Here is a 10853-nt window from a genome sequence, read left to right on the forward strand (position 1 = left end):
AGCCTTGTTCTTAAGAATCGTTCGTGGGAATGGTCGGCACGATTAAGAATGTGTTAGACCGGGTGCGTCATCGCATGCCCCACACGGTAAAGAGACGCAGCCTATGCACTTGGAGATGCTGTCGTTCGTTCGTATACGACCGGGCAACGAGACGAGAGCATGAAAAGACACCATTCGGAAAAACCCTCGAGACATGCCAAGAAAATGCTGAGAAATTTTTTCAAAACCCTAGAATCGGTCCTTGCTCCTTTTCGCCAGGGATTCTTGCTCAATTGGAGCTTATTGACCTAGGGCGAATATAATGATAAAAAGATATTATCCACCTTGACCAAGTTGGCAATGTGGTGGTGGACAGTTGGACCAAAATAACGTCCCAACGACCTCGGAAGTATTCCTATGCTGTCATCCCCTAGAGACAAATGGAAGAGCTTCTTTGCTAATTTCTTATGGTACAAATTATCTTGGAGCGACGTTAAAGACAAGTAGAAGAACAAGAAGAAATCGAAATTTAGGATGAATCAGTCGGTGTCTACATACCATGCCCTAAATAGCAGATGTGAAATTGAAAATGAAACCTACATTATCTTGAAGTGCGGGAAAAGTGCCAAAAGTCCTAAAGCCTTTTGCCTTTGTGCCAATTTAGTCCTAAACCTTTTTGGTCTTGATTCAGCCCTAAACATTTTTAAGTTGTGTCAATTCGGGCATTTCCGGTCAATTTTAACCGGATTTTTCTACTGGACGCCGGGCGACTAATGTGGCATGATCGGTGACGTGGACAACTTTTAATAATATTTTTTTATTTTTTTATTTTTAATACTTTTAATATTTTTATTTTTTATTTTTCCTCCGGCCCGGCCGCCGAGGTTTGGCGACCGCGAGGGCGAGGCCGACCTCGCCAAATCTAGCGAGGCCGAGCCTCGCCGGTTGATCCGCGAGGCGGCCATGGGCGAGGCCGGCGAGGTCGAGCCTCGCCGGCCCTTGCCCGCCCATGGCGAGGTTGGCGAGGCGAGCCTCGCCCATGTCCCGATCCGGCGAGGTTGGGCGAGGGCCGGCGAGGCTCGACCTCGCGCCGGATCCGGCGAGGCGAGCCTTGCCCATCGCCCATGGCCGGATCCGGCGGGCGGCCATGGGCGAGGCTCGCCCTTGCCGGCGATCGCCTCTCGGTGACCTAATGGAGGAAAAATAAAAAAATAAAAAAATAAAAAATATATTATTAAAATTGTCCACGCGCGCCGATCATGCCACGTCAGCCGACCGGCGTCCAGTTAGTAAAATCCAGCTAAAATTGGCCGGAAATGACTAAATTGGCACAACTTAAAAAAGGTTTAGGACTGAATCGGCACAAAAAAAAAGTTTATGACTAAATTGGCACAAAGGCAAAAAGGTTTAGGACTTTTTGGGCACTTTTCCCCTTGAAGTGCTAAAGTCAAAAATATCGTCTCACCTTGATTGGGTCCTTGATATTAGGGAGAGAGAACCTCGATGTGGAACAAGAATCCTACCTCGAGCGGGTGAGGTTCCTTGAAATAGTTGGGACGAGTATATTTCATTTGGGAAACACAAAAAATGTGCTTTTATAAATTTGTCGTCGTGCTCTTGCATCAAATATATAAGCTGTTTGGCGATAAAATTGCAAGAAAAATCAAGCAATAGAGGAGAAGTCTTTTCGCACATTCACCTTTAATCAGGTGACACATATGTTTGAAATTAATTTTGTAACTAAATTTTTCATATTTTAAATTATCCAACGACAATTGTAAAAATTATTTTTTACATCAAAGTGAGACTAATTAAAGGGCAAGCTAAATAAAAAGGTCATTCAAATTCTCAAAGCCGATCTTGCAGCTGGAAAGAATTGCTTAGAATCAATTTAATGTTAAGTTATGATAAATGTACATTTGTTTTATTAGTGGTGAGATGGTCCATTGGCTAGATTTGCGTATCTCAACAATTCTACCTTCCCGGCCAACTGTAAAGGCGCACTCCCTAGCATAGGCCTAATGTATTCAAGATTTCATTCATAAAGTGCTTGTAACGAGACTAGAACTCAAGAATTAAAAAAAAAAAAAAAATCCAATTCCCTCCTGCCGTCTAACTCAATACCTTAATGATATTAAATGTGAATATAATCATAAATAGTGAAAGATAAAATAAGCAGCTAAATTTACTCGCGGTATCCGTCTAGGTCACTTCCTTGATTTCTATTGCAATGGTAAATCACCAAACAAATGTACGAACCCTTCTACATGGGCAAGATAGCGGACAAGCATGTGAAGATTTACGAGAAAGTCACAAGGGAAAAAAATTACAAAAAAATTCAAAATTGATTTACCTCAATTTTTTTTTTTTTTTTTTGTGATTTGAAAAGTCTAAATTTTTATTCAAATGATACATTTATCTTCCATTATATTTTTTTCAAATCCTATTAAAAACCTAATGTGACATTATTAATATTTTTTAAGGACAAGCGGCATTGACGCAGTGCTTGTGTAATGCAATACCAGAGAAAGATTAAAAAGAAGAAGAAAAACTAAAAAAATTATAAAAGAAAATTCAAAGTTACTATTCATGGTCTTTAAGCTCGCAATTGTTGGCCAAAACTTCTTCAATATTTGTGACACAATCCGTGATTCTCTTGTACTCATGAACCTTTGGGAGTGAAGCTTGGGGTTATCAAGTGAAAAGTGAGGGCGTAGAGAGGATAAACATAACTGGTCCATAAGAGTGGCGTCATGAAAGTTAGTGTTAGGAGTTCTTTAGGATAGAAGAATAATATTACTTAAGAGCTTTAAAGGTGGGGTTGGCCTCCCATACACAAACTAACCCGGAGCTGATGCTGCTCTCCTAATAAAGTCATGGCAAGTCGAAACCAGTTATTGAGCCTAAAGAGGGTTGTTATCTCTCTCGATGAACTAGACGTCCGAACCAAGCTAGGCGTAGTACGATCTTGTATTCGCTGTATTGTTCATTGGAACAACTATAGAAGAAAGGCTGGTCTAGTGAATTCCATTTGCTAGGCGTTGCATAGGTTAATCCGCAGCTAAGGAAACTATTAACCCGCCTGTGGTCTTCCCGTTCCTATGAGGCGGAGAGTGATCGGCGAGGCCAAAGGGGCTTGGACAATGTGCGGCTCTCGTCTAGCTTTTGGGATTGCAACGGGGGCATAAGAAGGAACCGAATTGCTCGTTGAATGGGGATAACATTCCTGGATCAATAGACGAATCTTAAGAAGAGGTATGCAATCACGTTTCCACCAAGGGGGACCCTCTGTTGGCTTGCAGAGATCAGGAGGAGCTTAGTAGGTGAAAGAAGGTGCTGCCATAAAGGTGTAGTTGGCTAGGGGTGCTACACTTATCAGGGAGTACAAGTAATTGGAGATTCGCGAACAACTTTGATCGGGGAAACTATTAACCCGCCTGTGGTCTTCCCATTCCTATGAGGCGGAGAGTGATCGCCGGGGCCAAAGGGGCTTGGACAATGTGCGGCTCTCATCTAGCTTCTAAAATGGCAATGGGGGCATAAGAAGGAACCGAATTGCTCGCTGAATGGGGATAACATTCCTAAATCAATAGACGAATCTTAAGAAGAGGTCTGCAATCATGTTTCCACCAAAGGGGACCCTCTGTTGGCTTGCGGAGATCAGGAGGAGCTTAGTAGGTGAAAGAAGGTGTTGCCATAAGGGTGTAGTTGGCTAAGGGTGCTACACTTATCAGGGAGTACAAATGATTGGAGATTCGCGAACAACTTTGATCGGGGAAAGCAAGCAATGGAATGATGTGACTTGTTCTGTTGGGCAGCGCTGCTATCTATGTAAGTCCCAGGAAGTGGCACTGATGGTTAGGGAAACGTAGGGAAGCGACAGAACAGCCCGCAACGAGGGCGTTGCGAAATTGGGTGAGGGAGTTTGATATGGTCTGTGATTCTCTCATACCCGTGAACCATTGGAAGTGAAGCTTAAGGTTATCGAGTGAAGAGTGAGGGCGCATAGACGATGAATACAACTGGTCCATGAGAGTGGCGTCAGGACAGTTGGTGCTAGAAGTTCTAAGATAGAAGAATAATATTACTTAGAAGCTCTAAAGGGAGGATTGGCCTCTTGTGCACAAACTAGTCAGGAGTTGATGACACTCTCCTGATGAGGCCATGATAGGGCGAAACCAGTTGTTGAGCCTAAAGAGGGTTGCTGTCTCACTCAATGAACTAGACGTCCAAACCAAGCTAGGTATGATACGATCTCGTATAAAAAGAGATGTTTACCGTATTGTTCATTGGAACAATTATAGAAGAAAGGCTAGCCTGATGAATTCCATTTGCCAGACACCGCACGGGTTAATCAGCGGCTAAGAAAACTATTGACCCGTGACACTTGTTTGTTGGTGCCTATAACTATAGAACCTCCGGGGCGTTCATCGACCCTTGCTTGACCACTTGCTAGGTGATCTTCGTTTGCTTTTAAATTTGTACAAGTGTATCGGGAGGAGTGAGACAAAGAGAAGGGGTGAGTCTCTTGAAGATGATGATCTTTGTATGGTGAGCTTCAAAGCTAGATCTGGCCATGGCAGTCCCGAGATTCAAGGTCAGATCTAGCTTTAAAGCTCGCAGCCACCATTGTCGCTAGAGCTCAAATCTTGGCCTGAGAGTATGCAACATGGGAGGAGGCTTGAGAGTTGAGAGTCTTTTGAGTGTTTGGAGGTGGTGAATTGCAACCTCTAATTTTCCTTTTTAGTTTTTCTTTATCTTTTTCTGATTTGGTGCTCATGTGGCACCATATCAACGTCACTTATCTTTGATAAACATTACTAATGTCATGTCAGATTCACATCATATTTTTTTAACCAATTTTAATAGAATCCTAACTGAGGATATATGTGTTACTTGATTATGAATTTATAATTCATAGTAAAAAAAAAAAAAAATTAGGGAAAGATAGACAAACAAACTCAAAACCTGAAAAAGGACGCCCACTCACCTTAAACAATTGAATAAGGTTGAAGAGGGCTTTTGCTCTTGACCACAAGCCACCTCAGAATTCGTTGATTTGTTTGCCAAGGTGGTGACCATTGATAAAAACCAAAGTAAAGAAGTTTAGTTCATGATTATAATTACCCAACCATATACGGATTGGAGTCGTGATGACGAAGGAAGAGATGAAAGATCATGCAGATTGTCACATATGAATAACATTGCATTTGAGAAAGGGAAGCAAATCCTTCCCTTAAGGCAAATATACTACAGTCAGCATGTTCAGGATTTTCGTCGATTTCTTTCCAAGTTATAAATAGTCAATTGGAACACGCTTTTAGCCGTCCAATCTTATAAAAAAAAAGCTCATAATTCGTGTCTCAACCCAGTCATGCACGAGAGTATCCCAATGACGTTTCACCCTTGGGCCACGGTCATTATCTCGTTGGCCCATGTTAACTCATTTAAATTTCCCTTCTTTTCGGGTTAAACTCTCACGGCACATTATTTCTTATCTACGTAAAAAAAAATATGTTATTTTCTCGAACGACGTGGCGGGTACTTTTTGGTTTCCCTGGGTTATTTATTACCCAAAAAAATAATAAATAAAGGTGGCCAATCTACCCCAAGAAGAAATTGTTTTTCGGCCACGACATGCGCGAGTGGAGGGGATGGCACCAACGTACGAATCCCCATAATCCGCGCGACATACGCTGCCTTGCTGCTTCTTTTTTGTTTTTTTTTTCTGGCAAATTTTTTTTTGGTCTGAGTTTTTGGGTAAATTAGGGAAGGGGGGAAAAAGGTCAAAGGGAAGGAAGGAAAAGTTGCGCAATTGCCAGCTAAGGACCTGCTCCCTGCTGCAGCTCCTCCTCGCTGTTTTTCTCTCAGCTTCGTTTTTCCATCCTTCTTTACTTCACTTTTGTCCTCGTGATTCTCTCTCTCTCTCTCTCCTTTCAAAAGTTGCACACTCCCTCCTCTCACTTCCCAACCCCTGTTTTCTCTCTCTACATTTCTCCTCCCCCTCCCCCTTCTCACTTCTTAGCCCCTGTTTTCTCTCTCTACATTTTCTCCCTCTCTGCCCCGTCCTCCATGGCTTCCGACCTCGGAGTGCCTCCTCTGCTTCTCGACCGCATCCGCAGGCTCGAAACGCACTGAAACCCTCCCTTATTTTTCCACTCTCTCTGTCTCTGTCTCTGTCTCTCTCTCTCTCTGTGGCTGCAATGGCGGGGTCGCTGACGTCCGGGTCGACCCTCTTCGTCTTCTTCCTGGCGGTCGCGGCGGCGCTGAGCTCCTGGGTCGGGTCGGAGCCGCCCGCCCAGGAGAGGCAGGCGCTCCTCGGCTTCATCCAGAAGGTCCCGCACGCCAACCGCCTCCGGTGGAACACCTCCGCCAACGCCTCCACCTGCGGCTGGGTCGGGGTCACGTGCGACGGACCAACTCGTCCGTCGTCGAGCTCCGCCTCCCCGCCGTCGGCCTCGTCGGGCCCGTCCCGGAGGGCACCATCGGCGGGCTGTCCCAGCTCCAGGTCCTCAGCCTCCGGTCCAACCGGCTCTCCGGCTCGGTCCCCTCGGACTTCTCGAACCTGACCCTCCTGCGCAGCCTCTACCTCCAGGGCAATAGCTTCGCCGGCGGTTTCCCGCCGGGCCTGACTCAGCTGACTCGGCTAATCCGGCTCGACCTCTCCTCCAACAACTTCTCGGGCAAATCCCTTCGGGGTCAACAATTTGACCCGCCTGACGCGCCTCTTCCTCCAGAACAACCAATTCTCCGGCAGTCTCCCCAGCATCAGCGCCGGTGGCCTCACCGACTTCAACGTCTCCAACAACCGCCTCAACGGCTCGATCCGCCCTCCCTCACGAAGTTCGACGCGTCCGCCTTCGCCGGCAACCTCGCCCTCTGCGGCGGTCCCCTCCAGGCCTGCAGCCCCTCCTTCTTCCCCCTCCTGCTCCGCCGCCGAACCCGCCTTCGCCGAACCCCCTCCCAAGAAGTCCAAGAAGAAGGGCTCTCCACCGGCGCAATCGTCGCGATTGCAGTCGGCAGCGCCCTAGCCGCATTCTTGATTCTGTTCCTCCTGGTGCTGTGCATCCGCCGGCGCGGGCGCCCGCGGTCGCCGAAGCCCCGAAGAACGTGGGGGCGGCCGGGCCGCCGAGGGCGGCGGCCGCGGAGGCCGGGACGTCGTCGTCCAAGGACGACATCACGGGGGCTCGGTGGAGGCGGAGAGGAACAAGCTGGTGTTCTTGGAAGGCGGGGTCTACAGCTTCGACCTGGAGGACCTGCTGCGGGCGTCGGCGGAGGTGCTGGGGAAGGGCAGCGTGGGGACGTCGTACAAGGCGGTGCTGGAGGAAGGCACGACGGTGGTGGTGAAGAGGCTGAAGGACGTGGCGGCGAGCAAGAAGGAGTTCGAGGGGACGATGGAGGTGCTGGGGAAGGTGAAGCACGAGAATGTGGTCCCCCTCAGAGCCTTCTACTACTCCAAGGACGAGAAGCTGCTGGTCTATGACTACATGGCCGCCGGTAGCTTGTCTGCTCTGCTCCACGGTAAATCCTCTTTCTTGTTCTTGTTCTTGTTCTTGTTCTTGTGCATTCTTGTTCTCAATTAGAGTTTCAACCTTTCTTGCAACTGGAACTCTGAATTTCGATCCCGAATTCGATCCGGCATGAGAATTGGTCATGGAAATGCGGGGAATTCGAGATCATCTTTCTCTTCCGGGCAGTTAGTAATTGTCTTTAGGGGCCGTTTCTTTTTCTTTTTGGCTGTGAAAATTCCGCATCATTTTCCTGGACAGCGACCGGTTTGGTATCTAGCGTCGTGATTTGACCCTGCCGATGGCCTGAGCTGTTTTATTCGGGGACCATCACGGAGTAGTTCTTCAGCATTCATTGTCTGAAAATCGTTTTTCTCTTTAAGCTTAACATAACCGTAGTCGCTGTGGATGTCGGGTCGTTTAATGCCTCGGAGGGCATTACCGTAATTAAGCTAGCGTTAGGGGGCGAATCTGCACCGTAGAAGTAGCCATGGACGATCTGCATTGGCAAGAAGAACAGATGCTCTGCTAAAACCCAAAAAAAATCCTTTCTTTTGCTGGGCAAACATTCTTTGAGTGAAAACTACGCGCCCCGGCGCACGTTAGAGCGTGGGGTTGGTGTCCTGCTGGGAAATTACTGAGGTGCCACTGACACAGCAACATGAGCTCTCATGATGCTGTGAGGTGTCACCGACACCCTCCTTTTTTCTTTGGCTAACTTTTTCTGTGCGCCTTAGATGATGAAAGGCCACATGCTCTCCTATCCTCCTTTCTCTTTTGGGGGCCTTGATAGAGAAGTGGCGTCTCCTTTACCCTTTCTCCCTCCCCCTCAAATCCCACCTCGCAAAGGCCTCATTTTTTTACCCATTTGTCCCTGCCTCAATTATTTTCTTTGAACTGCCAAAAACAGAGGAGGTGGTCTTGGGGAAAACTGACTTTGAGCTTGGCATTGTACAAAAATGGTATTTGCCAGAGAATGTTCTTGTTGCATCGGTTAAAGTTTACAGCAGATATGCTAAGAAGTGTTTGAATTGAAATGAAAGTAAATTTTCTGAGTCCAATTTGGTTGTAATTCTTGGAATTATTCTCCGTTCTATCAGAAATGTGATGCTAAACACATTGAAAAGATCCTTATATTGTGAAGCTTGATTGGAATGTTTACTGGGGCCAAGAAAATTGCTAAGCATGGTGAAATCAGGAAACTCCTACTAATAATCTTCTTGCGTTTGCATCGCATGACATTGCATTGCAGGCAGTAGAGGATCAGGGCGTACACCACTGGACTGGGAGAACCGGCTTAAGATTGCAATTGCCACGGGAAGAGGCCTAGCACACCTTCACGCGGCTGGCAAGGTGGTCCATGGCAACATCAAGTCCTCCAATGTCTTGCTCCGGCCCGACCACAATGCCTGCGTCTCAGATTTTGGACTGAACCCTTTGTTTGGCACCGCGGCCCCGCCCAATCGGGTTGCTGGTTACCGGGCCCCTGAGGTTGTGGAGACCCGGAGGGTCACGTTCCAATCCGATGTGTACAGCTTCGGGGTCTTGTTGCTGGAGCTGTTGACGGGCAAAGCACCCAATCAGGCCTCCCTTGGGGAAGAGGGCATCGACCTGCCCAGGTGGGTCCAGTCGGTCGTGCGCGAGGAGTGGACGGCCGAGGTCTTCGATGTGGAGCTCATGAGGTACCAGAACATTGAGGAGGAGATGGTGCAGCTGCTGCAGATTGCCATGTCCTGTGTTGCGGTTGCGCCCGACCAGAGACCGCCCATGGTGGAGGTGGTCCGGATGATGGAGGAGATGAACCGGGGCGAGACGGACGACGGGCTAAGGCAGTCCTCGGATGACCCGTCGAAAGGATCGGACGGCCAGACCCCGCCCACGGAGTCGAGGACGCCGCCCATTGGCGTCACGCCTTAAAGCTCAAAGCTTTAAAACACATTCTTGCGATTTATTGAGTTGGGTCTTTTCCTCAGAAACGTGCACAGGGTGAGTAAATAACAGATTCTCAAGTGTCCATCCATTTCCATTTCCATTTCCATTTCAATCTGATAGAAGGGTCAATTTAATTTTTTTTGGGTCCAAATTTCTTCTCTGTTCTTGAAATCTGCAAGGGGGTTTTTCAACTTTTTTCCTTTTTGCCTGGTGGGAATTGTGAATTGATTCTTAGAAGGGAGGGGAGGGCAAGTTGGGAAGTTCACTGGGAAGGGAAGTTCCATGACCTTAATTGGAATCGACCAGTGAACACTTTGATGCGTTTGTAGTTGGTTTTATTTAAATTCTTTTCTTTATCATCGTCACCTCATATATCAATGTAGTACTATCTCTCTTCTCTAACCTCAGGGATTTTCTTCTCTTCATGTGTTTATTTTTCTCCTTATTTTTAATTTAATTTGGGGCATTTTGACCAACTGGGTTGTTGAAATAATTTCACCTAATATTGCCAATCTTGTGTTTTGTACTCACCTAAAAATGCCAAAATTTTGGATTTATCTGATTTTCCCCGCTGGACCTGCGTATTAGGTCGGCCAATTTGCAAATGCTTTTTTGATTAAGGATAATTTAATGTATTGGAAGCGTATCAGATTTGGACGTTATTGCGCTCACTTGATTGGTGTTGACAACTCAACTGGGCAACTTTGTTAATGCTATAAAATAAAAGGAATGGTTCAAAGCTGGCCAGGCCATTTTGTTTATTGGCAAAAAATGGGAGAAGAGAACAAGGCAGGCCAATTAGCCGTACGACACTAAATAAATTTTTTTTTTAAATAATTAGACTTCTTTTTGTCCATGTATAATTTTCTATATAGTACTGACATAGACACGCAACACTATACGTCGACACGTCATTTCTTAAAAATAGAGAATTTCGACACGTTCTGACACGTTATATATTAAATATATTTAAAATAGCCTAGAATTAATTTACACGAAAAATATTAAATAATATCATTCATTATTTTAATTTGTTACAATAATACACAAAACTTAGAGGAAAAAAATATTGTTTAAAGAAAAATGCTTAAATGATATTTTTAAATTTATTTATTTATCATATATAGCATTTTTTATTACTTCTTTCATAATAAAAGACTTTAAAAAAAAATAAAACAATTCTAAAAAAAAAACTAAAAAAAAATATTGACCCTTGCGTGTATATTTATAACAATTTTATTACTTCTTTTATTACTTCTTTTGTGTATATTTATATTTTGATCCCCCAAGTATTAGAAATTTTTAAAATTGACCCCGTGCGTGTCGGAATCACGTGTCGGAATTCTAGACTCGCATGTCGGAGCGTGTCGGAAAGAGTTGACCACGTGTCGGATTTTTCGACACTCGTTGACTGCGTGTCGGGACATGTCGGAG

The 10853-nt window shown here is 45.7% G+C and overlaps 1 protein-coding gene across 1 annotated transcript; it reads left to right on the forward strand.

Moving 5' to 3' along the window:
* The first annotated feature begins 5921 nt into the window (after positions 1 to 5921).
* Positions 5922 to 9844, forward strand: LOC104436634 (probable inactive receptor kinase At2g26730). Its single transcript, XM_010049472.3, is given in 6 exon segments — positions 5922 to 6390; positions 6393 to 6666; positions 6668 to 6801; positions 6804 to 7173; positions 7175 to 7500; positions 8740 to 9844. Coding segments are annotated over 6 exon segments (1977 nt in total). The 5' UTR covers positions 5922 to 6182; the 3' UTR covers positions 9405 to 9844.
* Positions 9845 to 10853: the final 1009 nt, after the last annotated feature.

The sequence above is a fragment of the Eucalyptus grandis genome, chromosome 3, assembly GCF_016545825.1.
Source record: "Eucalyptus grandis isolate ANBG69807.140 chromosome 3, ASM1654582v1, whole genome shotgun sequence".
In the NCBI taxonomy this organism is placed as follows: domain Eukaryota; kingdom Viridiplantae; phylum Streptophyta; class Magnoliopsida; order Myrtales; family Myrtaceae; genus Eucalyptus; species Eucalyptus grandis.